The sequence below is a fragment of the Penicillium verhagenii genome, assembly GCF_028828195.1.
Source record: "Penicillium verhagenii strain IBT 33310 chromosome Unknown utg000006l_segment0_segment0, whole genome shotgun sequence".
In the NCBI taxonomy this organism is placed as follows: domain Eukaryota; kingdom Fungi; phylum Ascomycota; class Eurotiomycetes; order Eurotiales; family Aspergillaceae; genus Penicillium; species Penicillium verhagenii.
The window spans coordinates 434599-460127 of NW_026643170.1; the positions used below are offsets into that span (position 1 = coordinate 434599).

The 25529-nt window shown below is 49.0% G+C and overlaps 12 protein-coding genes across 12 annotated transcripts; 6 read left to right on the forward strand and 6 right to left on the reverse strand.

The window, feature by feature from the left end:
• Positions 1-285: 285 nt before the first annotated feature.
• N7466_005578 (caspase family protein) lies at positions 286-1571 on the forward strand (the record flags this gene model as incomplete). The annotated part of the gene is made up of 2 exons (XM_057164975.1): positions 286-691; positions 763-1571. 2 exons carry the CDS (start codon positions 286-288, stop codon positions 1569-1571), a joined length of 1215 nt encoding a protein of 404 aa, XP_057020574.1.
• A 1905-nt stretch (positions 1572-3476) lies between these two features.
• N7466_005579 (uncharacterized protein) lies at positions 3477-4049 on the forward strand (the record flags this gene model as incomplete). Its single annotated transcript, XM_057164976.1, has 1 exon — positions 3477-4049. One exon carries the CDS (start codon positions 3477-3479, stop codon positions 4047-4049), a length of 573 nt encoding a protein of 190 aa, XP_057020575.1.
• A 2348-nt stretch (positions 4050-6397) lies between these two features.
• On the reverse strand, positions 6398-7524 carry N7466_005580 (SDR family NAD(P)-dependent oxidoreductase; the record flags this gene model as incomplete). Its single annotated transcript, XM_057164977.1, has 3 exons — positions 6398-6892; positions 7009-7293; positions 7366-7524. The coding sequence occupies 3 exons, from the start codon at positions 7522-7524 to the stop codon at positions 6398-6400; spliced, it is 939 nt and encodes a 312-aa protein (XP_057020576.1).
• A 510-nt stretch (positions 7525-8034) lies between these two features.
• On the forward strand, positions 8035-8811 carry N7466_005581 (uncharacterized protein; the record flags this gene model as incomplete). Its single annotated transcript, XM_057164978.1, has 2 exons — positions 8035-8391; positions 8515-8811. 2 exons carry the CDS (start codon positions 8035-8037, stop codon positions 8809-8811), a joined length of 654 nt encoding a protein of 217 aa, XP_057020577.1.
• Positions 8812-9271: 460 nt separating this feature from the next.
• Positions 9272-9685, reverse strand: N7466_005582 (uncharacterized protein; the record flags this gene model as incomplete). The annotated part of the gene is made up of 1 exon (XM_057164979.1): positions 9272-9685. The coding sequence occupies one exon, from the start codon at positions 9683-9685 to the stop codon at positions 9272-9274; it is 414 nt and encodes a 137-aa protein (XP_057020578.1).
• Positions 9686-10963: 1278 nt separating this feature from the next.
• Positions 10964-12341, forward strand: N7466_005583 (putative RNA polymerase II Elongator complex associated protein Kti12; the record flags this gene model as incomplete). Its single annotated transcript, XM_057164980.1, has 3 exons — positions 10964-10969; positions 11019-11372; positions 11442-12341. 3 exons carry the CDS (start codon positions 10964-10966, stop codon positions 12339-12341), a joined length of 1260 nt encoding a protein of 419 aa, XP_057020579.1.
• Positions 12342-13142: 801 nt separating this feature from the next.
• On the reverse strand, positions 13143-14977 carry N7466_005584 (putative C2H2 finger domain protein; the record flags this gene model as incomplete). The annotated part of the gene is made up of 3 exons (XM_057164981.1): positions 13143-13805; positions 13859-14129; positions 14199-14977. 3 exons carry the CDS (start codon positions 14975-14977, stop codon positions 13143-13145), a joined length of 1713 nt encoding a protein of 570 aa, XP_057020580.1.
• A 735-nt stretch (positions 14978-15712) lies between these two features.
• N7466_005585 (uncharacterized protein) lies at positions 15713-16028 on the reverse strand (the record flags this gene model as incomplete). Its single annotated transcript, XM_057164982.1, has 2 exons — positions 15713-15752; positions 15847-16028. 2 exons carry the CDS (start codon positions 16026-16028, stop codon positions 15713-15715), a joined length of 222 nt encoding a protein of 73 aa, XP_057020581.1.
• Positions 16029-16507: 479 nt separating this feature from the next.
• Positions 16508-16759, reverse strand: N7466_005586 (uncharacterized protein; the record flags this gene model as incomplete). The annotated part of the gene is made up of 1 exon (XM_057164983.1): positions 16508-16759. One exon carries the CDS (start codon positions 16757-16759, stop codon positions 16508-16510), a length of 252 nt encoding a protein of 83 aa, XP_057020582.1.
• A 953-nt stretch (positions 16760-17712) lies between these two features.
• On the forward strand, positions 17713-19086 carry N7466_005587 (uncharacterized protein; the record flags this gene model as incomplete). The annotated part of the gene is made up of 2 exons (XM_057164984.1): positions 17713-17906; positions 18006-19086. 2 exons carry the CDS (start codon positions 17713-17715, stop codon positions 19084-19086), a joined length of 1275 nt encoding a protein of 424 aa, XP_057020583.1.
• Positions 19087-19801: 715 nt separating this feature from the next.
• N7466_005588 (palmitoyl-protein thioesterase family protein) lies at positions 19802-20800 on the forward strand (the record flags this gene model as incomplete). Its single annotated transcript, XM_057164985.1, has 1 exon — positions 19802-20800. The coding sequence occupies one exon, from the start codon at positions 19802-19804 to the stop codon at positions 20798-20800; it is 999 nt and encodes a 332-aa protein (XP_057020584.1).
• A 614-nt stretch (positions 20801-21414) lies between these two features.
• On the reverse strand, positions 21415-24979 carry N7466_005589 (uncharacterized protein; the record flags this gene model as incomplete). The annotated part of the gene is made up of 2 exons (XM_057164986.1): positions 21415-24685; positions 24765-24979. The coding sequence occupies 2 exons, from the start codon at positions 24977-24979 to the stop codon at positions 21415-21417; spliced, it is 3486 nt and encodes a 1161-aa protein (XP_057020585.1).
• Positions 24980-25529: the final 550 nt, after the last annotated feature.

The window sequence follows — 25529 nt, forward strand, 5'->3', positions numbered from 1 at the left end:
CATGGCACCGTCATGGATGCCGAAAAAGGCACCGGGCGCAATCTTTGGTTTCTATAGTCTTTTTCCGGTCTTCTCTTATTTATCTCTTCTCTTCTACTTCTATGTATATCCCAACCGGCAAGCATTGCCGTGTTTTCCAAAGTTCATTAACTCCGATCTGCGCGACCCACCCTAGTCAGCCAGCCAGAAAAACCCCCTCCGACAAAAAAAAACTTCTTCCTCTAGAAAGACTTCCACTTTTTTGATTTTTTTTTTTAATTCTTGATCTCGCTTTCATCTCAAAAAATGTACTATTACCCGCCAGGAGGACCACCTCCGCCTCAAGGGCCTCCCCCGTGGGGTTATCAGCAACCTCCTCCCGGTCAGTGGGCCCCGCATGGAGGTCAGCCTCAGCCCTATGGCCAATATGGACCGCCGCAACACCACGGTCATCATCATCCTCAAGGGCCTCCTCCAGGACCCCCGCCCCAATCCTCGGGATCCTATGGTTACTCGCCGCAGCCTCCGCCAAGACCTTACAGCAATTCCCCGCAACCCCCGCCACGTCCCTACAGTCATTCGCCGCAGCCGTCGCAAGGGTCCTATGGATATCAGGCGCCCTCCCCTCGACCAACGTCACAACCTTATGGCTATCAACCTTCACCGCAACCTTATCAAACCCATCAGCACCATCTAAGTGCTGCCCGAAATGGTAAGTCTTGCGCGACATCTATCCCAAACCCCCCCCCCCCTCCCAAAACCCCATCAGCTGATCTGGCATAGAACCTGGCCGACCCTCATCACCGAATGTGGCCCCCACGCCACCCCAAAATCTCCAACACTTCGGGTCAGGCGCGCCATCTAATTATCAGTTCCAGTACTCGGCCTGTACGGGACGTCGCAAGGCGCTTTTGATCGGAATTAACTACACCGGCCAGCCGAATGCGTTGCACGGCTGCATCAACGATGTCACTAACATGTCCACTTTCTTGCATGAGCGATTTGGATATCGCCGGGAGGATATGGTCATCTTGACTGATGATCAGAAGAATCCAATGAGTATACCAACTAAGCAAAACATTCTTCGCGCCATGCAGTGGCTCGTCAAGGACGCCCAACCTCATGATTCACTATTCGTTCACTTCTCTGGGCACGGCGGCCGAACACCTGATCTCGACGGCGACGAAGACGACGGATTCGACGATGTTATCTACCCGGTCGATTACCGCACTGTCGGCCATATTGTAGACGACGACATGCATGATATCATGGTTCGGCCTCTACGACCTGGTGTGCGATTGACAGCCATCTTTGATTCGTGTCACTCGGGTACTGCGTTGGATCTGCCGTACATTTATTCCACTCAGGGAGTGCTTAAAGAGCCTAATCTGGCCAAGGAAGCCGCTCAGGATCTGTTTAGCGCGATTTCTTCATATGGACAGGGTGATCTCTCTAGTATGGCCAACACTGCCATCGGATTCTTTAAGAAAGCAGCCAATGGCGGCCAAGCGCGCCAGCGTACTTTGCAGACCAAAACATCGCCGGCCGATGTGGTCATGTTCTCCGGATCTAAAGATACACAGACATCGTAAGTGCGGGGAAAGGAAAGCGGCTTTAAATCTTCCCGACTTCCGAGCTAATCCGTTTTCTCTTTTCATTTGCAGGGCCGATACTTTCCAAGACGGGCAGGCGCGTGGAGCCCTCAGCTGGGCGTTCATCAAATCGCTGAAGCAGTGGCCGCAGCAATCTTATCTGCAGCTCTTGAATTCAATTCGGGCGGAACTTGACGGGAAGTATACTCAAAAGCCGCAGTTGAGCTGCAGCCATCCTCTGGGTAAGTTTATGCTGTGTTGCCATACGCTGATAATGCAAAAAGAAAATTGGCTGACTTTGAGATCGGCAGATGTCAACTTGCGCTTTGTTATGTAGATCACAGTTTCAAAAGAAATGAGCAACGATGTCATGGCGCTTTCTGATTTCTTACCATTTTGCTATGATTTGCATATCATTATATCATTACATTTTTTGTGATTCCATACTCCGTGCTCCGTAGGAACTCCGCTTCGACGACGTTCTATTCCTCCTTTGGATTGGCTTGGGTTGAAAAGGGAAATTTGCCCCCCCCCCTCAGCCACTAATTTGCTAATCTTTGCCAATCTCTAAACTCCTTTCTTTATTGACGCCCCCATCAAAATAGACGATCCCGAGGTCCTCTTGCGGGGTTTGCATAAAGTGGATAACTAGAATTCCCAACTCTGAATGGTCCGCGATTCAGAACCCCTCCACGGCCCTCGTGTGTTCTCCGATGCATGGCTGTGGTTTGTCAGGTCTTTCTTTCGCCCCATACTGATCCACCACCAAACTCTCATCCTCGAACGCTGGAGCAGATTACTTATCCCCGAACCCTTTTCGACCCTCTTTCTCGAAGGAAAAGTTCCAATTCGACAAATATCAACCTCTCATGTTCTCACGCGGAATCGAAGTGCGGTTCCCATTTCCTTTCCTGGCATGGTCATGCAACCTTCAAGGTCCTGCCACAATCGCACGATTTCCCCTGAGAGTGAATCGCTCCAATTAAATTCTAGCGGCAGAAGATCCCGGTGGAACCGTGGGTGAAAAAAGGGGACCCACAGTCCGCATTTTCTTTCCTCCTCTTTCTCTCTCTCTCCAAAGGAAAGATCGAAACTTTGGAACCACCACGTTGGCTTGGCGCCTACGTGTGTTTAGGTGTTCTGTGTGGCTGATATATCGAAGATCTCACAGAAACCTAAAACAGAACCCGAGACGTTCCCTTTTTTTTAACTGCCGCGTCATGTTGCAAAAGTACAAAAGATGCTGATGTGTCAGATTTCCAAGACAAGTGTGGATGGGGATGATCTGATGCTAACTCCGCTCGTCTACCTCGAAGCGGGTCAGAAGGGAAAAAAATTAAGTCCCATTTCCCCCATCGAGGATGAAAATAGGAAATTGTGAAAATTGTGAAATTTCGCGGAATTACAACTCCTTTCACTTTTGACAGCGATCTTCACTATATCGTCACCATTATGCAATTCTGCTATTCAACCCCCATGGTTAACATTGAAGGTACTAGTAGTTTTTTTTTTCTCTATAGCATTCAAATTAAATCGAAAAATGGAACCAAATGCAAATTACCATCATCTATGTGTTACACGGCCCAGCGCCTCGTAGCTTGGGAACTAAAATGCTCAATGTCTTTGATCCACTTTTAGTTTCCTTTTAGTCTTTTTCGTAATGGATACTCTCTGCTTTTTTTGGTATATGCGAATGGGACCTTTTCTTTTTTTTTCTTTCTCTTGGATTTCTACTTTCTACTTTCTCATTTCTGATTTCTGATCTCTCTTTTACTCCTTCGTATCCCATACCTGTAACCCTTTCTTCCTCTCTCCCCCCTTCTAGGTTGTATACCACCTACATACCACCCCTGGTCCCTTCAAACCACCCAACCAGACCTCCAACACATACTAGAAAAAGAAACCATGTGGACATCATCTCCCACAAACAGCTCCTACTCCTCGAGCGTCTCCTCCTCAGACCCTCACCTCCCCTACATCCACCCCCAACCAACATCAACCGTCTCCCTCGGCTCCCAACACCCACGCCGAGCCCAGATGCCCAAATACCGCCGCTTCTACGCCTCCCCGATGGACGAAGCAGGCGACTCAAACCCCATCGAGCTCTACGGCCTCGAACAACGGCCCCTCTCCTTCATTGAAAAGCCAAAGCTCCTCCGCCGCGTCTCCCACGCCCTGGACGATATCAAAGAGGACCTCGCCTACCAGCTCGGCGATCCCTCCAGCACTGCGGCAAAGCTCAAGCGCCGCTCCACCTTCCTGCTGGACGGCTCGCTCGGTACCAATGTTCCCCGCCCCGAGACAGCTACTTACCACGGCCCACCACCTTCAAGGCCCATGTCCATCATGTCCGGACAGGGCGGACTAGGACGCAGACTGTCGCGCAGACTTTCTATCTTTGGCGGTCGTGCAAAGGGCGCTGAGCGTCCTCATACGAGCATTTCCACGCCTAATCTGATTGGGTCTTCGGCGATTTGATCTGATTTGATTTAATCCGTTACCCATCAACGAAACTATGGGATGTGGATTTGCCTGGTCTTGTTTTGTTTATTTGGGCTACGGAACCATTGGACATGAGTTTTTTCTTTTTTTTGGCGTGGTACTACCGTACCGCGTATACTATGAGCGGAGCGGTCGGGTCCGTGGGTGGATCCATGGCATGATTGAATGAGCCAAAAATACCGATCTCGGAACACCGAGTTCGATCCGGTGGGATTGAACTTTCAAGTTGATCTTTGATGAAAAAGAAAAATCCCCTTGGAGGGGAACGGAACCTTGAGAGAGAAAAAAATCGCCGATATTGATCGGCGGTATATGCTGCTGGCTTGCAGTGACGATCATTACTTACATCTCACATTTTACATTTTACATTTTACATTTTACATTTACACATGTCCATGAGACATACACATGCGATCCGCACATGGGAAAGAGCGGTGTTTTTATCGGGAGCCTTGTGATTTCGGAGTTTGCATTGCTTTTTTTTATTGTCATTATATCCACGGGTTGGATGGAGGTTTTTTTGTGTTTTTGTTTAGATTTTGGTTTCTTGCCTCATATCCCGTCATTCCTTTACTTTCTTTGTTGATTTTTTTGCAACATATGGGGTGATTCGGTTTCCCAGCTAATATTTCATCTGTGTCTCTCGGAAACCATGTATCTATTCTATTCTATTTTTTGGGTTGGTTTGCGCATAGCTCGGCGTTTGGGAATCGATTCCAAAGATTCAATTTACACATTTGCCTAATATTGTTTCCATCTACTCAATAGAGCTCAATAGTGCATACATAGGGTGCAAATGTTCAAATATTGCTAGTAGCTTTGGAAAGTACTAAGACCCGCTTCTCTCTAGTCGACACATGCCTACAATGTTCAAGTTGCTTTTTGATGATCATCAGGACTGCTAACATTTACCAAACTAACATTAGCTATCACAAGCCATAAACCATAATCAATCAGATACCACCATGCATGTCTCAGCAATCGGCAGGGCGCCACACACGCCGCTGCCCGCCTAAGCCTTGCCGGTGTGGACCGACGTGCGTCAGCAAACGCAAAGGTGCCCTAAAAATAAAGAACGGCTGGCTGCTCCACGGGAAAATCTTTTCTACGAATCAATTACCGCGGAGGTGAGGGGGAAGTCCTTATTGTTTATCTATACGGAGTATTGATCGGGTGCATTGTACTTTTTTTTCTTTTCTTCTTCTTTTCCTCTTCTTTTTTTTTTTCTCTCTCCACGGCACTTGTTAGCGCCGGGCGTGGCTTGCTCCTAACCCAAGCCGTTCAATGTTGTTCGCTTGAATGCGCCTCGATTGAAATGGAAAATTGGAACCTTGGGAATGACACTTGAAATTGTTGGTACGTGGTACGTATACCACTGCCGCAGCAGCCTTGAAAATAAACAAAACATCTGTGTTTCAAGATGCCCAGCACTTGAGTAGATGTTATTCCCCATTCAGTTGTTCTGCCTATTCTTTTCCTTCAAACATTATGTTCCGATCTATGGACGTGATCGCAACTCTAAAATAAAACTCATCGTGTGTAGATCAACGGCTCGCTCCACTAGCCCCCCGCAAAATAACATTGAATTCTACTAAGCCTCTTTCAAGATAATTTTTTTTAAAAAACATGAAATCATACCTTCGGGATATATCCGAAGGTTCCACAGTTCACGATGAACAGCCTATCCGAGACTTGACTTGAGAACATCGAGTCCCGAGGTTGAGATTCTGTTTACGTGCCACGCTTCGTTATTGTTTTTTTCGGGAGGCTGGGGGGCGATGCACTCGTAAGAACTGGATCCCATCCACTATTGTGAAACAAGCTTTTTATAGCTTGGGAAAATCCATGTGGGCTAAGAGTAGTCGTCAACGGGGGCTGGGGATGGATGTGTTTGTCTGTGGCTCCTTTGGGAATTGATTGGTGCCTTGCGTGTATAATGCATATTGATGCGGGTCTATATATGTTTTGTGGGACTAGAGGTTCATTGGTGCATAAGATGTGTACTAGTAGTATGTATCAATCAACTGCACATGTGGCTATGCATTCAATGTTACGAATGGGAGACTGAGCTTATAGAAGGTAACAAAAACACACATGCATGAGTACTAGGCTAGTCAGTGATCTACTACTATGTCAGATATCGAGGTTTCAGTTGTCCATTCTTCTTTCCCACAAGCCCATAGACCATATATACATACATTCAATATTCGAGGAAACACATCCAGGACATCTGGATGGATTCTCCAAATTCGAACACAATAAGGCCTCATAGGCTCATATCTAATATCATATCCACAGAACCGCAAAACAACAGAGCCACTCGATCATGTAGATTTCACAACGGTCGCATTTGAAGCAAAGTTCCCCTTCACTCCAAATTTCAACTGATTTCCATCCACAATCTCATCCTTTCGACTCTCAAGCTCCTCCACATCCCAGTTAGCGGAGACATATCGTCCCGAAAGAAACCTCTTATCACCGCTCGACAACCACACTGCAGCACCTCCCACCAGCTCCGGAGTATCGAGCATGAATTCTGCAAGATAAGGCACCGCACGAGCCATATCCGTCGGAACAACACCCGGATCGAGACTAACGGAGGTAATAGTCGGATGCTCCGAGCCAATGTAGGCCGTAAGCTTAGTGAGGGCTAACTTTGCGAGGGAGTATGCACCCATGCCGGGTGCGGTGCCATGAGCAGCGAGCGAGGTCACTGTGATGATGGATGTGGGATTGGCGGGGTTAATGGGCGCAGTTGCATTTACGGTTGCTCCGATGAAAGCCTTTGTGACGATGTACGTTCCCTTGATGTTGATTTCCTGCGGCAGCAGTAGTAAGTCATGGAACTAGCAGATGCGATAAATTGCACAACTGAGAATGTCCTGGGCCATTCGTCGACTCGGTATGGCAAAGCGAAATGAATGAATGAACTAACCTGACAATCCCACCACGAATCCAATGTCGAGTCAAATGTACGCTGCAGCGGAGCGAGGTTGCCCGCATTGTTGATCAAAACGTGCGGGGCACCGACCTGGGCCACGATATCCCTGAACACTGTTTCCACGGCAGCCTGGTCGGTGATATCGAGTGGGAAGCGAAGGACCTGCGTGTCAGGGCTGATCTCGTTGATGAGCTTCTCGGTGTCCTCTAGCCCAGTTGCAGAGCGACCAATGAGTACAATGACGCCTGCTCCTGCTCGAGCGAATGAGGCTGCAAAGGCCTATAGTCTGATTATGAGAATTCTCACATCCACATTCTATATTGATATAGTTTCAAGTCCAATTGATCTTACCAAGCGTCCTAGGCCACGACTACCTCCAGTGATCACCACCACCTTGCCTGTCTGAGAAAGCTCTGGACGAGTAGGATCGATGGCAGGGTAGATGTCTCGGTAGTTCTTGGTTGTGAAGGCATTGCCTTTTACGTCTTCGTCGACATCGATATCAGCCATGGTAGAATTTGGTGAGTTTTGGGGAGGGTAAGTGTATGAATTGGAGAAGTTTTGAAGAAATGAAATAGATCGGGCTTGTGGAAAGGAATAGGCTTAGGGTATAGTTTCCATCGCCCGTGTGGTGGGGGCCTGGACCCTCGCCCGTTTTGGTAAAGCGGGGTCTGTTGGATGAGAGAGTCTTCAGATTGCGCCATGTGCATTGCGACGGGAATTGAGGGTTCTGTACTACTCGTGTAAGCCATAAGAAAGACATTGAGATGAAAAGTGTACAGCCTGTAAAGAGTACATGCGAAGAAGTTGCTAATCAATCCTCAGAGAAGCCTTCTTTGTTTACATACTACTAGTAGATCCGAAGTGTACACATCCATGGATAACCTCAACATGACATCATAAAAGTGACTGAGGTAGTGTATCTCCCATAGCTTTTACACTTACTTCCTCGTATCCAAACCATTGATCAATTTTGAATGAACAACTTACTGTTACACATACGCCTGAAGAGAATTCCAAATGTCCAATTCCCGCACCCCATCACCCACCATCTCCACGGACTCTATCGACCCCGTCTTCCTGGACGAAGAAGAAAATGCATTGGAAGAAGGATCCGCCGACAACATCGTCACCTCCACAGGAGCTGGCAAGGGCTACAGTGCCCTGAAAACCCACAACGACCAACTATACTCAGGCATGGCGATTGGCGGCTCACATACCTGGAACTACGAGCCAGGCATATGGAAGGAGACCAAAGAGGAGCCAGATCTGTGGCGAATCAATTACCAGACAAGAAAAAGGCGATCGAGGAATGCGCCAACTGGAAGTGGCGCACCTGTTGGGACGGAGTATCATTGGTTCATCGTGGGACATCAGGTATGTGGAAATGCATCTTGGGGGTTTGGGGCCTTGGCCTTCTTCCTTTCTTCTCCTTTGTCGTCTTTGTAGGGTACTAACATGTTGCAGCATGTGCGCAAGATCGATGCTAATACTTAAGAGACACACCTGACAGGGTCCAAGTATAAGCTGGCGCATAAGTCTGTCTCGTCTGGGTCATGGTCTATACCGACAGTGCAGGGTCAGCGGGAGCGAGAACTTGAGTTATTGGATGATGCGCAGCGGCGTGTTCGAGGGAAACCACCAGTGCTTGCGAGTGAAAGGTTTCGGTCATCCCCGGTTGAGCATGGGCAGCAGCGACTTGATGACTTGTTCGGTAAGGTTAAGAGTCTGCCCAGTCCACCCAAAGAAAATAGCAGCCCTGGGAGAACTAGAGCTAGTAAACGAAAGCGAATTTAAAATAGTAGGTACTCGGTGCCTATCTATGCACATCTTATATACGGCAAAGTGAAATGGAAATTCATGGATTCAAGAGTAAAGTGGTGTGAATTGTATATATCGAGTATATCGGTGGTATAAGGTAAGAAAAACGAAGCAAAGAAACGCCGTCGTAAAAAGACGCCCAGGGCGTCAAAAGGAGAAGGGATTCAAGCCAGGATAGCATAATCCAAAGGCTACCCGCAGTGTCTGAGAATGATCAAAGAGAATGTCAAAAAGAAGGCAACCTGCATTTCCCCACTCGCGATCGACGCCCGAATAAATTTGAACCAATCAAAAGATGGTAGAGCATGAAAACCAGTTCATGCTGGCTGGGCCTGCAGATTCCTCATTCGAATTGCAGTTGTATCGTGTATAACCCCGCCCGGGGGGACCTGCCCCCCGCCACCTGCGCACATCCTTGATCCCTGCCCCTTTTAATTTACAGGGTCACGCTCTCCAAATCACGCATGACAATGCCCATCTGCGCCCGCTTAGCCGCCTCAGCCACAAGATTAAAGTCCTGCAAGAACGGAGCGGTCGCCGTAGGACCACCGAGACCGTCAACTTGGTGTGGATAGAGGGCGGTGGCGGGCTGAGCAGCGGTCATGGTTTCCGATCGTGGGATTGAACCGGAATTGATACCCTGTGAAGCGACTGGTATCCCGGAGGTACTGGAAGCGTTCAAGGTCTGAGTAAAGGGTTGGTTTTGGGAGATGGCGGGTGCGGCGCCGAAGGAGGTAGATTGCAATGGGGTAGCAAAGGCCTGCGAGGCCGGTTTTGAGGACATGCTGAAGGGGTTGGGTGGTTGGGATACTGCACTGGGTAGTTCGGTGGAGGGAGCGAAGGATTGCATGGTTGAAGTGAAAAGGGTGGAAGCGGGGGCTTGAGGGGGATGGGCTGATCGTCCAGGATCCATGTTGCTTTCGCGGGGGAGGGGGATCTACTTTGTGGCTAACGAGGGAGCCGTGACAGATGGCGAGATGATTGTGAAATTGTGAAATTGTGGGATCAAAGAATCTGCTGGGTTGGTCAAGGCAGATTCTGTTTCAGACGAATAAAAGTGTAGCGTTGCAGCGTCACAGTCCCAATGACGGCACCACTGGCAATGAATGCGGGCCAAAGGAAGTCGAAGGATGAGAGAGTCGGAGAGTTGTTGTGAGAGAGAGAGCAAATGGAATTCCCAGGTCGCTTAGAGAGTGACGGTCTGGAGAAGGACACAAAGACACAGAAAGGGAGATCTTGAAAGGGAAAGAAGTTCTGACGTGATTACTTTTTTACCATGCCTTTTTTTTACCAGTAGATCCCGATGATTACCCGTGTAATGTGACGGTATCTCCACACATCTCCACACGATGAGAGTGGCAAAATACCGTAAAACGGTAAAAGCCTCGGCCGGAATGTAAATGCCATACTTGACTACTGGTTACTAGTATCTCCGTTTCTTTAGGGAAGAACGATTAACAGATCCGAGTTCATGTTCCTGTTCCTATTGGCCGCCACCACGTTGAATGAATCTGTATAAACGGAGCTTTTGCCCGTTTCGAATCTATCTCCATAATTGTGTCGCTACGGTTCTTCATTTCAATAAAAAGTTATAATATAGTAGTTCTGGGCTTTATTACCCCACTTCTCAATAGCGTCGCACTGGATTTCAAAAGCATAGAAAGTTATAGAAAACATGCGATGTAAATCGCTCGGTATTGATACTGATTTGGTGAGAACATTGAACACCCCCACTGATAAGCCGAACTCTGTCAAATGCGAACCTCGGGGCTTCCTGTAACCGAAGTACCACGGAATACAGCTATGGCTTTTGCCTGCAAGATAAGGTGACATTAGGCTTTTGCTTGTGAATGCTATAATGTCCATCACCAAATACTTGAAATGACCGCTCTCTCTAAAAAGATAAAATTCCAAAAAAAATATTCGACGAAAATTTTGTAATAATTAAAACTAATAATCAGATCAATAAATATTAGATATTACGATCTATCTATATTGACCTGTTCTAAATGTTCCAAAGTAATGTGCTTTCAAGTTTCTACTGCAGATCCCAGCGGCTGTCCCGCAGTCACATGGTTTAACCCCGCGGAAAAAAAGTTCGCCGCACCAAACACCACAACCACCCAGGATGCCTGTAAGAACAGCTGAAACAGCCACAAAATGACCTGTACTGACCCCCTCAGCTCGTGATTCTAACCGGCTACCCTTGCTCCGGTCTCACCTACCGCGCGAACCAGCTCGCGGCGCTCTTCGAAACAGCGCAGGATGAACTCTTCGCTGCCACCGATTCAGCCTCGCCTGCTACCCTAAAGTCTCGATTCAAAGTTCATGTCGTTGCATCTCATGACACCTCACACCCTCGAATCGTATACGATCATGCACGCACAGAAAAGGAGGCCCGTGGCGTAGCCTACGCTCGGGCTAAGCGTGTCCTTGCTCGCGATAGCATTGTGATCTTGGATGGCATGAATTATATCAAAGGATGGCGGTACCAGCTTTGGTGTGAGGCCAAGGCTGCCGGAACATCATGCTGTGTGGTATGATGCTTTCCCGATCTGGGAGGGAGAAGTCCAATAGCGTAACTAATCACTCATGAATCGAACCAGGTCCATGTCGGAACACCCGTTGACCAATGTATTGCGAACAACGACGCCCGACTCCAGCGTCAAGCTTCCGAGAAACCCTCAGACGCAAACACAGACTCACAGGTCCCATCCACCACCGAGACAGACTCCTCTTCCCCAGAAGTCCCCGCCAAACCAACCGACACCGAAGAACCATACCCATCCGAGCTCCTCAACAACCTCATCTTCCGCTACGAAGAACCAAGCACCCACAGCCGCTGGGATAAACCCCTCTTCACAGTCCCCTGGGCCGACGAAACGCCGCCCGTAGCAGACATCTTCCACGCTCTCACCGGCGTAGTTCTCCCCTCCGCCCAAGAACCATCCATAACCCCCATGACCGATCTCGCCGCCTCCCTCGGCTCAACATCGCTCTCCTCCGCCGCAAGCGTCACCACAACCCGGACATCGTTCACCCGCGGCGGCAGCGGAGCCGGCTCTCTACGATCCCGCATGGCACCTCACATGGCAACCGTCCAGGCTGTCTCGACTGACCACGACGCCTTGTACGCCATGGAGAAGAAGACCTCGGCCGTGGTCACTGCTATCCGCGCATTTACGCAGGCTACACCGTCAGCAGAGGTAGCATTGGCGCAGAGTAAAGACGGCAAGGGAATCTCGGTTTCTGTGCCCGAAGCTTCGACGCCGGTCTTTGTTCCGGCGCATGTTGCTACGACGGGGACGACGGATGAACTTGCTGGGCCTGGTGGGGTTTTGGCGTTGCCGAGATTGCAGCGCTTGAGGAGGCAGTGGATTAGTTTGAATCGGGTTTATATTGGGCGTGGGCATGGGGCTGGGCAGGGTGGGTTGCCAGCTGATCAGATTGGGGATGCGTTTGTGAGGTTTTTGAATTCGACTTTTGGGGGTGATGATGATTCGTAGGGGGCTGAATATACAAAAAGCGGTCTTTGGAAATACTAGACACCCTTGTGTGGATATTGATAGAGCTTTATAGATGGAGATATTCATGATTTATGAGACTAAAAATGATGGCTTTCTTGCTTTTTATTCCTCTCTTTTCTATTTACCTAGGGTTGATTGATTACCTTAGCTAAGAGGTCTACTATGTTTCTTCTTTCATGGAAATATTCAAATGTAAATCAATAAATTGCTCAAACTAAAAACTCCATCTGTCGAATAAAGTGAATCAACAATGCCTCCTATCCATCCAATTCCTCCTTCTTTTTTTTTGTCCTTTTTCTTTTTGCTTTTTTTTGGTGGGGGCGTGGTTCCTGACCATGCCCCCTCTTCCCCTACCCATCACATTTCAGTGAGGTAAAGGCTTTGGTGCTCTTCCGAGGTAAGAGCACCGGGGGTTATCCATGGAATACTGTAGCTGGAGTGCCCGGCTCCAACATAACAGATTCCCGGTTTTTTTTCCCTTTGGTATTGCCTCACGGCATCCAGATCTGGAGCGGTTGCTCCGGTGCGAGTGCATACTCTTATGCGTCCGTCCGCTCCCAGTAGGTTCGTGGCTTAAACAGGTCATTCCGGAATTCGAAAGCAAGCGCGACAAGGCAGCAGTTTTCGTTCAAGGTATGATGGTGATGATGATGGCAAGTGGGGGAAAGCATCCTCCGCGAAAGGTTTGAAAAGAAACGATCATGGCTGACTGTTGTATCCTAGTTCCTCCATTACAGGATGGAAAAAGGGGACTTACAGAGCCTTGCGAAGGAAAATCATTCACGCGGGCATTCCATTGGGCATGTGGGTAATAACCTGGCTGGCCTCGATCTGACGGAAGTTCAGTCCCAAGGTGAACAGCTCCTGGAGGCTAGCGTTGACCTTCTCGTGCATGGAGATGTCCTGGGGGTTGATCTTGGCCAATTCCTCAAGAAGACGCGAGCGGCAGGTGTAGTAGTTGTGCTCGGCGGTGCGGAGACGCTGTCCATGCTGGGCGGAGTTCTGAGTTGCCTTGGCAGGGCCGGAGTGGGAGTGGATGGAGCGGGTGCGCTTCATGGTGGGGGCCGGGGTGGGGCCCGTGACACTTCTTCTCTTGCGGCCAGTGGTGGAAGGGGTGGAATCCTTCTTCTTGGCAGGGACGGTCACCGCGGGGGAAATCTCGGGTGAGCTGTGGCGCTCGGAGGAGACATAGTCGTGGACACGACGCATGTGGTCGTACAAGTTCCATCTACGTGGGAATCCATATCCAGGGACGGAGCGTTCACAGCCCTCCCACAGGCAGAGGTGGGGGTTGTCTCCATGGCCATGTAGTCCGTGGGCTTCACGCTCGTGGCGGAAGAGGCAGGCGTTTGAGGAGAAACGCAGCTGGCCATCCATGCAGACGGGGATCTTGCACCGGTAGGGCTTCAAGTGAGAATCCAGGTACTTGCTATAAGGGGATATCTGTTAGCTCCTGGACACGTCAGGATCCTTGAGTGGATGGATATCAGGAGAACTTGCTGGTAAGCGCATTTTTGCGTGGTGGGTGGGTGGTTGCAGGGCTTGTCTCCATTGGCAAACGGGCAGTAGTACTTTCCATCACTGTGGGTGGGAAGGGAATAGAAGTGGTGCTCTCGCGGGTTACGAGACTCGGCTCCATCCTTGGATCTCTGGCGGGCTGGCTCTCTCATGGGAAGAGGAGGGAAGAAATCCGACTCGAGCTTGATATTGGGCTGAGAAACACCTGGCAAAGCTGATCGTCGAGACTGTTTGGTAGGTCTGATGGTCCTGTTCGGGGAATGAATTAGAATCCCCGTTCGTTGTATTTGGCTCAACATCATTTTGTTGTGGACCCACCTTTCAGCGTCCTTCTCACTGATAGTGGTGTTAGGGAACAGCGGCTCCGTTGGGTTAAGTCCATGGTTGCCAATGGGCGATGTGGAAGTGTAATCTCCGAGGAGTGCATCATCATGGGTCATGAAAGAAGGAAATCCAGGGTGTGAGCATGAAGAAGTAATGGGAATGTCGGTGCTAGCTTCTGTCAGAGGCGGAGAGACAGGAACACCATGGAAAAGACCTGATGAGAGTTGATCCAGGGTTGATCCAGAGTAGTGGCCATCAGGCATCATAGCATTCCACGACTCGTGGCTCATGAAGTGGGCATCATCCGTGTGAGAACTGTGAGCAACAGAAAGGGCATCATCCGGTGTGCCTGACTGCACACCACAAACATCATTATCCATGGAAGAAAGGTCCACAAAGGAGTAAAATCCATCGTGATCATGTAGGTCTGAGACTGCTGGGAAGTCTACGCCTGTGTACATAACATCATTTGGTCCGACCGTGGGGGTCATGAGCTGCTGAGATAACGAGAAAGAAAGCATTTGCACCTGGGGAGATTCCTTGGAAATGGCCTGATCGAGAGACTCTGAAGTGTTCATACTCCAGTCTTTCATGTCCTGGGGATTTCCGTGGTTTGTGGCAATACTTGAGCACAAGGACGAGTTGTCCTGGCTTGACATTTCATCATCCTGGAGTGTTCTTGAGGCCATATGTGACATTCCGTGAACCATGGAGGTGTGTCTGGACTGAGTAAGAGAAACCCGCTCAGGGTCTGTGCTGGTCCTGGGAGACATTTTGTGTTGTGTGTATAATTGTGTAAAGTAACTGTAAATAAAAAGCATCATCAAGTCAGTCATCTACACCGTCACGTCTAAAGTTTCAAGAAGAAAAAAAAAATAAGGAAAGTGAAATCAAAAAAGAACAAAAACAAGAGAGCTCCAAGGTCCAGACGAAGTCGAAAGCCTATGATATATTAGCTAGAGTTATCGAGCTTGTTTCGAAAGCTTGACGCACCAAAGTCACAGTTAGGAGTAGCAAAGTCCATGGTAGAGGCGTAAAGATGTCCTAGGATATAAGTTCACGTCGAGTATGGAGTCCAGTCATGCGGTAACAGCCTATTGCCAGGATTGTGGATTGAGATAACAGTCGAGTACATTCATCATGGCCAGGGCTAATAGTCGTAGTATTGTTGGAGGGTAATGAGAATCCAGGGAGTAAAAGTCATAGTCATTCATTTCACGGGAGGTCAGCCTGGGCTTGCTTGACCAGGTTCCATCAAATCAGTGGCCAAGGTAAGTGTTGATAATAGGTGGAGCATTCCATTTCGGGAAGAGCAACATTAAGCTCAGAAGAATCCTGGGATAGTTTGTAGAAAGGCTCCTTGTGTCAAGTCCGAGAGAAAGAAAAGGCCATAGTAAAATCATTCCAGGGATATTTCATTATGAGTCCACGGTAAGGTAATCAAAGGTAAGCCAAGGCGTATAGTAGGTCCATTCAGTTATCCAGGGAGTAAAGTAAATCCATCCACATCACACCAGGTTTGGGTGAAGGGAGTCCAGGGCAAGTTTTCTGTTTTGCAAAATCCATGGGTATAAAGGCAAGTCCAGCGGAAGTTTCGATTGAGTGTCATCACATAAAACAACACTCAAAAGAGTCCACTCACCTGACAACCGGTGCCAGGGAGTATCCATAAAGAAGCATCATTCTTTTTGGGCTACCAGATAGGTAGAGTAAACCAGTGAGGATCACGGTCAAGGTCAAAGTATCAATGGTCCATTGGTCAAGTGGGAAGTCTGCAATGGCCTGCAGTTGGTGAAATCCATGGATAGGTTGTCGAAGGTACATAGGCGAGGGTACAGGTCCAGTATAGAAAGGCAGCGCATGGGAGATATAAAGAACAAAAGTTGAAAGTGCAAGGAAAATGTGATGGGGACTACCTGATGTTTTTCAGCCACGAGGTGTAGACTGAAGAGAAGCCTGGGAAACAACAAAGCAAATCCTGTCCAGGGCAACGTGGCAGTGTATAAGAAAGAAAAAAAAATCCTTGGGCAAGATAAACCTGGCAGATGTTGTATGAAGTAGCAGAAAGGGGCGTCCAAGGTCCAGAGACTGGTCGACTGGGTATATGGATTGGTAAAAAGGGGGTATATATTGAAAGGTAGAAAGCACAATTGGTCAAAATTAAACCAAGTCGTCAGATGATTTGGAATCCGAAGTTATACAGAGAAAAGAGAAAGGATCGAGGAGGGGAGGGGATCAGCAGCCTTTTTAGTAGTAGAAAAAAAAATACATACTAGCGGTCTTCGGAGTGGGGTGGGGCCAGCTCAAAACATGGCGTGTGCCAAAATTGCAGCGTGCAGCGCGTTGTTGGCAGTGTTGGCACCATCGATGACCAGTAGATGGCCAGTGCTGAAGACTGGCGGTGACGGTATCTGCATACTCGGTTTGCAAGTGGACGCCCCCAAGTGGATGGAAGGGAGGGGGTGTTCTAGCGGTGAGACTAGACCAGTGTCTCCATAGGCTTGGCACAGCACGTAGATGATGATGATTGGTGGTATAACGAGCTGACGCTGCATGATGATGTTCTTCGCGCGTGGACAAGGAACATGTATGGTGGAGAAGCGTCCACGTCGGAGGGTTACGGGATAGAATGCAAGTGAGATTCAGCCAAAAGAGGGGGATGATATCTTATACGGAGTGCGGAGTAGAGACGTCAAGATGAGCGCACATGTTTTACCGAGTTACAGAATATACAAGACGCAGGTGCAGGAGCAAGCGCAAGAGAAAAAGAGATTAGACTGAAAAACAAGGCTGGCATTATTTTCTAATTGACTGGATCCCACAAGGAGCGGCCCGCCGCCGAGCTGACCCACGCTTGGGTAGCAATGCAGCGTTGGGCACGGAAAAAAAGAGAAAAAAAATTAGAAAAAAAAGAAAGTATGGACCTGTTCGACAGAAAGTCAGCAACAATTCCGAAATTCGCAAATAATGAACAAATTTCAGAAATAGTGAAATGGTATCAGATAGGTTGAAAGATGGATAAAGTTTTTCGTTCAGTAGTCCGGAGACCTCAGGTGAACTATGCTTTAAAATTATTGCTTCATCAGAAGACCAGAGAGAGTCGAGGGATTTTTGTCCGAGAAAAGCACGGATCCTCTCGCAAACAAAGAAAGAAAAAAAAAAAAAAAGTAAAAAAAGAGATTTCAAATCAAATCAAACTTGAAATTCAGACACGGCTTACCTGTGGATCTGGTGAGTTGTCACACTCTTGTCGCTATAACATGATTCTCATAAGATCATGGTCATAATGAAAGGGAAAAGAAAATGCAGAAATCTGAAAATCGGATTTTGTATGCGAGACCACGTGACGTGTTTGTGTGGTTTGGCTTGGGAATAGCTCTCGGAGTCTCGGTTGAGAACTTGAGAGGTTAATATCACATGATCTCCACTTTACAGTTATGCAGTAATAACTTAACTTATCACACTATCGATTCCACTATCGGCAACCAGATCCACCTTCCTCATTCTCATGAATTGGACAGGAGGCCAGTTACGCCGACATTCGGCACGAGGCATTTTATCCAAAGCTCAGCGCCAGAACTTTGCCAAGTCTCGACAACAGGCCATCAACGGAGTACCCGCTCAACCACTCTCATTTAACGGGTTTCAAGATGGCTCTTGCAAAGATGATCTTAACACCAGAGAAGTAGGAGAGGTAGCTCAGTCAGTACAACATGCTGGATCTGTGCATCGCTTCTTTGTTTCTGGTGTGGATTCACTCAACGACGCAATGCTAACCTGACATATTTTACTAAAATCCAGGACCATCGAGTCACCTGGACCTCATTCTGTCAAAGGCCTACCCAATACTAAACTGGCTATCTTGAAGCGTCGACTCCTGCAACAACCAGACTGGGCCGCTGTATCTGCGGCCCGTCCATTGAAAATCTCATTCCCTTCTGTCGAGGAGGTGGGACGAGTTGGAAAGCGACGGAAATTGACTGATCTTGACCGAAAGCGTATGTCGTCCCATAGGAATCCGACTTTGCCTGGACTGTTCAAGTCTCGAAAAAGAGGCACTCCATCTGTTGAACAAGACCTCAGCTTGAGTCATGTCAAGATACACATTGATGGCCACCTTGCCGGCTCGCCCACAGATAATACCCAAGCAGCCGCTAACCACCCATCTTCATTTTCAATGCTTTTGGACAACAATGAGCCCACAGAAATTCTTCAACCAAATCGCCAAGAATCTTCGCCAATCCTCCCAAGGAAAGTTGCTTCCGGTCGCATTTCCTTGCAACCACGCCACAGCCGTGCGCTACCCCGTTTTAAAGAACTAGAGATCTTAGCCAAGACTCAGGTGGCGGAACACCCCGATCCCGCCGGCTACAACTTTCCGCATGATATTTCCGCAAAGGTTCATCCTGCCCAAAACTCGCCCTGTCACTCCCGGTCAGAAACAGATCAAAGCACATCCCTAGGAAGTTTTCCTGTGGATGCATTTGGATCGCCTTTACCAAGGCGTCGATTTACCATTGATGATCAACTGATTGCAGAACAAACGTTATTCAAATCGCATCAGGCTCCCAACAGCGGCTTGGGCCTTGAATCTTCTTATGGCCTTCGAAGAACGGCCTCTTCTTCCCCCGTATTGACTATGGCGGGTGCCCCTTTTGACCCTTTGGTCTCCAGCTGGCTTCCGCAGCCGCAACGAAGCTTACATCCCAGTAGCCCACTTAATACTCGCAGCTCTTTCAATGATCGCTTGAATATGCCCCAATTCGCCGTTGATGATATGCCTTGCTTGAATATCTCCAATGCACCCCTGAAGGTCGCAGAAAACCCCTTCAGTCCCGTGCCAGTAAAAATATTCGGTCAGGTTGTTCAATTGCAGGATTAGGATGGGAATCGCCTAAGCATGCGTGCGAAAGAACGGCGAACTTGTGCTACTGGTTACTGGTTTGGTCTGGTGTGGTTCCATCTACATCTTTTCGACGAAGCGCATCTGATGTTACAACGATGATCAAGTGATGGCCTTTTTCCCCAACTGTAACCTTGGAACTATCAATATGGACTCATTGAATCTAGAATACAGATGTCTACCTAATGAAAGCTCATTGCCAGAACTTACAAGTGCCGTCCAACCTTGGAAGATTTCTAGAACATCCAAATGCTACTAGCTGAAAATTTACATACAATAAAGAGTGAAATTAGGAGCTACTAGTAGTTTGAACAGTCAATGTTGGAAGGGCTCGTTTTCAGCTACTAAATTGTTGGAAATTTGGAATTGCTAGTCTGTACATTCAAGTTTATTTCCCATATGTTTGCTATGTACTCTCCTCCAATATTCTTGAACTATTAATCCAAGGCCCATGAGCGACTGATCAACCTTGGGGCCGGTCCTTGTCATACAATTCCATCCATGGATGGATCTGCAATACCACTTTGTGTTCCACCGCCAATTGATTCTCAGCGGCGATCAAAAAAGGTTGCCAGTTGGTGTTGCCTATCACGTGCCGATAAAGGAATATAGGCAATCGTAATTCCCCCGGATCCACTCCAGCTCTCCAGCTCCAACGTCCATCGAGTTCCCAACTCCCAATCCCAGCGCCACCATGCTGCGTCTCATCCCCATAATAGCATCACTGGCAACTAGTGCCCTATCACTCTCAATCAAATCCTCAAGTCCCAACTCCAATGCCGACTCCACCCAACTCCCCCTAGTAATCTGGCACGGCCTCGGCGACGACTTCGAGCGCAACGGCCTCGCCGCCGTAGCCGACCTCGCCAAGACCACAAACCCAGGAACATACGTCCACATAATCCACCTCGACGACACGGGCAACGGTGACCGCCAAGCCACCTTCTTCGGCAACGTCACCGAGCAACTCGAATTAGTCTGCGACCAACTAGCCACAGACCCGATCCTCAGCACCGCGCCCGCAATCAACGCCATCGGCTTCTCGCAAGGCGGCCAGTTCCTCCGCGGCTACATCGAGCGCTGTAACAAGCCACCCGTCCACAACCTCGTCACATTCGGCAGCCAGCACAACGGCATAAGCGAGTTCCAGTCCTGCGGCATGGGCGACTGGTTCTGCAACGCGGCCGAGAGCCTGCTGCGCGCGGGCACGTGGGCGGACTTTGTGCAGGCGCATGTCGTCCCCGCGCAGTACTTCCGGGACCCGAATGAGCTGGAGGCGTATCTGGAGCATAGCAACTTTTTGGCGGATATTAATAATGAGCGCGCGGAGAAGAAGGAGGTGTATAAGCGGCGGCTTTCTTCGTTGAATATGTTTGCTATGTATATGTTTGAGAATGATACTGTTGCTGTGCCGAAGGAGAGTGCGCATTTTGCGGATGTGAATGCGACGGATGGGACTGTTACGCCGTTGCATAAGAGGAAGATTTACGAGGAGGATTGGTTGGGCTTGAAGATTTTGGATCAGCAGGATAAATTGGATTTTAGGACTGTCCCTGGGGAGCATATGCAGATTCCTGAGGATACTTTGGAGAAGACTTTTAAGGAGTTCTTCGGTCCTGTGAAGGATGATGTTATTGTGCAGGCTGAAGAGGAGACGGTTGAGTCTCCTGGTTTGGTTGCGCAGCCTGCTTGAAGTGATGGAACAAATTGATTGATTATGCGAACTAAATGATTTCTGGCGACTGCATTTGAACTCGATGTTTTGATCCCTGTCTATATATGCCCAGGTGTACTAACATATGTGGATTTCATTTTCAAATTCGATACTGCTCCTGTTAAGCACCCGTGGACTAAAATAAAAGCTAGTAGTTGACCAGACTAACAATCACATCTATCTCATGTGCAGACTATAGGACCATCTATTTTGTGTCTACAGACAACGAAGCTAGGTACAATTCCGCGGCAAAACATTCGCCGACATACAAAAAGCAGTCGCAAAACCGTAACCAAAAAAAGTTCGCGGATTGATAAGTGAATAAGCATATGCAAAAAGAAAATAAGGTAAAAAGAGAGAATATCAGGTGGCACGAAAAAAGGGGGGAAGGAAACTGAATGACGAGGGAGCGTTTAGGCCGATACGCCAACTCTTAAGATGGAGTCAACCAGGAGCAGAAGGTAAAAGGAGAAAGGAAATTATAACATGTACAATGCAGGGCAAAGAAACGAAAAAAACGGGAGATTCGGATATTGGAGAAGAAAGCTGCCGGAATCGACTGTACAGGCGCAAAGCGCAATGGGTGAAAGAAATCAATAAGGGGGGCGTCCAAGACCACCGCCACCACTGACTCGTCGTTTGGAGTAGCTTCGGGTTACTGGTGCCTTGGATCCGGTGGTTGGGTGATCCCCGTTAGCCAGAAGACTGTTCTCAGGCGTCAGGAATCCGTCCAAGAGCTTTTTGAGCTCTACTCGCTGGTCGCTGTCCAGAGCAGAGTCACCATTGGAGTCATGGAAGGCGTCAACTCCAGCAAGACTATTGCTGCTGCGACTCTTGTTGCGGTTCAATGACTTTTTGTTGCGAGTGTGCTGTTGGGGCTGCCCAGATTTGCCCTGGAAGGAAGACTGGCGCGAGTCGGGGGCAGTTGATGGGCGGTCGATGAGCAGGGATCGTTGGGAGTCATTGGGAAAGCCACCTGGAATGTGGAGGTTCGAAGGAATGGGCGGAACAGGGGGGATTTCGTGAGAGTTGACTCTGCTCAGACTGTCTGTCTGTTCAGTCGGGGTTTTGTCGCCGGAAAGAACAATAACTGACGCTGGGCGGGGAGTCTCTGACCCCTGTCCGTCAGGTGCCCGGTCTGCGTCCCGTTGATGAACAGATGTGGTATCTGGTTCCATCTCGGAGACCGCGTAGCTTCCGCTGACCATACTCTCACTACCAGAGGAGATAATGCTGATGTTTGATGCATCGAGGTGGCCGCGAAGGGGACTGAGTTTCCGTTGCTGGCCATCGGCGGTCACGGAAAGCACACGTCGCAGCTCTGTCACACGGACGGGAGACCCTCGGTTGGAACTATGCTCTGGTGTTCGTGGAAGTTCAGGAACACTCTGCCGACGGTTCTTGTGTGTAGCAGAGCCAGCAGGAGAACCATTCGCGGCACCATTCGCGGCACTATTAACATTGTTGTTGCGGGTCGCGGTTCCTTGACGGGACCCACTGAGAGACAATGTTTTAACGCTTTCCTTCTCCACGGCAGCCAAACACGACTCTCGAGACCATGGAGACATCATCTGATCTTTGACCGATGAAGGAAGACCGCTCTCGATCAGCCGATGAGTTGATGGAGGTTGGCTCAGAACTGGGAAATTGAAGCCTGGTGCTGGTGCGGTTGGAGGACTTTGAGGTGGCGATGAAATGGCTTTGGTATAAGATTCGTCAATCCCACTTACGAGCCCTTCGATATTCTGGAAAGGTTGCAGGCTATCAGATGAATCTGAGTCCCCGTTGAAAGACTTTTCATCACCGATGACGATATCATCGAGACCAGTGGGCGGCAGTCGAACCTTGGAAAGCCATTGTCCCTTGCTCTGTCTCCTTTCAATTTCGTTGCGAATCTCAACACCGGCGTGAGTGGATTCAAGACTGAACTTCTCTAGCACTGCCAAAAGATATCCATGGATCAAACTCGCAACGTTGATGCGGGCCTTAGATGACCCGAGCTCGACTGAAGTCGCAATATCATCCTGAAGTTTCAAAACCATCGGAAGTCCGTACTGAATAGCATTCACACCCAGGTTGTCAACAAGGTGTACCATGATAAGATGCAGCAGAAGAATCTCGGATTCGACAGCGGCGGAGTCCAAGGCAGCATCATAGATAGCCAGATGCAAGAGTCGAAGGAAGGTTGATTGTGCAGCCTGGGCAACAATCTCTCTCTGGTTACCTGGTGCCGACGTACTCCGGCGATTTGGCTTATCCGCCTGCTCCCTCGATGACGGCTTGACGTACTTGGGCGTATCGTTTCGTAGTTTGAGATCTTCCTTGCTGGTTTCAAGGCATAGCCAAGCCAAAAATGCATCAGCATAGGCGTGACGGACTTCGCGATCGGGATCCCGAAGAAGGCCCTGAGTCCCTTCCCAGACATGAATACCAACCGGATTTCTTGTCTCAGACGTTGAGGCAGACTTTGTCAAGTTCGCCACGACAAAGATGGCCTTGACAGCTCGGAGGGCCATTGATCTCGCAGCAGCATGCGAGTAGGCATCACCGCTGACTTTCTCACCGAGAGTATCAGAAGCAGATTGGGTGGCAGCCACAGGTGACGCAGTAGACTCGTGGACTGTAGCCAACGCAGATGGTGCGCCACTCTCGTGGTTCAGGGTTGATTTGAAGCGCCGGAGAATAGCGCGTGTCATATCTGCAACCTGGTCGGTATAGTAGATATGAGTAGCCAGGTCTCCAATGCATTGTTCGAGAAGGGTGAGCAGACTCCTTCTCCGACCAGAGATGTAGATAGCGGTATCAGCGTGGAGATCTGCCTTGTTTTCTGTATTGGCACTTTCCTGCGGCGATAGAATGCTTGAGGCATATTGCATAAGACCCAGCAAAATATCCATCACGCTTAAGCCAATCATATTCACTGATGATTTTAGAAGCCAGTCAACCACGGAGAGAATGGTAAATGAGGAATCTAGTGCTTTCTCCGTGGGAGCAGTGTCGAACAGGGTGTCCATAGCTGCGCCAAGAATCAAAAATCGAACTTGGACTGGACACCAGTTCGCAACCAGTTCAATCAGCGAAGTAGCCCAGTTTCCATCTTGGGGCTCTGTTGACATTTCCTGTGAGGTGGTGCGAGGGAATTGTTTATTCGAGATGAATTGCATGATTATAGATGCCGCGACTCGCGTTTGACCACGATTGCTCCCGGAAACCGTGATTCGTTCAAGGCATCGCAGGGCCAGTAGCCGGGCATCCATCTCCGCCTTTCGATCAACATCTGCCGCTGATCCAGCTGCTAGTGCCGGGTCACCACCCTCCACAGTATCCACCGTGTGTACCGTTGCGGCGCTCATCCGTCGAGGAGCCCGATTTCCGTCGCGGTCGGTCTCCTTGTTCTCATGAAGCCTAGCTTTCAGCGGCACAAGCACATCTTCATCTGCAGAGTACAGATTCTCGAGAATGACGGGTAGGATGATTTTTAGGGAGTTTCCTCCGTCGGCGGCAAGACTCTCAGAGCTCACGATACTGCGGATCGCACGGAGTCCTGCATTTCTCCATCGAATCGAAACTGGCGGGCTGACCTTTGCGGGAGAGTACAGGTCGGAGGACGGATCAGCGAAGCTTGCGTAGAGGCGAACAACTTCTCGGTATTTGTGGGCAATGCCATGTTCGGCCGAAATGATTGCGATGTCCTGGTGCCGACAGAAAGTCTCAAATGTAGCGATCGAGTCCTCTACCATGGAAATATCATTTGACCGTAGAACGGTTTCGATGACGGCTAAAACGGAGCCCACGTAGATAGGAAGGTCTCGAGGAACTTTTTCGATGAGCCCGGATAGGATATGGAGCGCAACCTGAACATTTCTGCCACACTTCAATGTCAGCCTCTTGCATTCCTCAACTCAACATCTAGAATGTCTTCTGCATTTCCTGTAATACCCACCCTAATCTGCGTCGCCAGACATCTTTGGCCACTCTCTTCTCCAGAAAGCCGCCAACCTTGGTCAGCTTACTGCGACGTGTACTCGCGTAGTATAGTAGGTACGAAAGTTCGCTCGGATTCGGTTTGACTTCTGCCACGCCTTTTTGATATCGAGGGTAGCACTTCAGTGTCAAGACCTGGTGCTTGGGCCGACAGGATTGTCGTACAGTCTCCATGGGCGCGGTGTTGATGGCTGCCCCCCGGGGGTTTGTCCGCAGACAGGAGCTGGGGTTTTTCGAGACTGAACGCCCGAAATGTTCAGGGTGTTGTAGAATTTTAGGATTGGAGGATGGCCATAGGAGAGGTTGACTTTCAATGGAGGCGAGCGTTCAGAGCCACGTTGGACGGGAACGGCTGTCCGATGAGGTAGTTAGAGGCCGATCACCAGGGGGTGGGGCTCTCTTTCACAGAACCAAGAAATCCGGTAATTTTCAAAACGAAAAAAAAGGCGAAGATGAGAAAAACGGCAAAAAAAATGCAATGAAGGTAGGGGAAAGGAGTAAGGAAGCTTGGTGATTTCAGTGGGAAGCAACTAGTAATTACAAGGGAAATTAATGACGATTCAAGGCCCAAAAAAAGAAGGTTGGGATGACTTTGGTGCCTTGTTCGGCCACGATGTCACTTAATATTGACGAGCTTACTCAGTATCAGATCCTGGAGTCAATTACACCTTACGTATTTTCAAAAGGCCTCATATTTGAGAAATGTGACAGATAAATATCGATT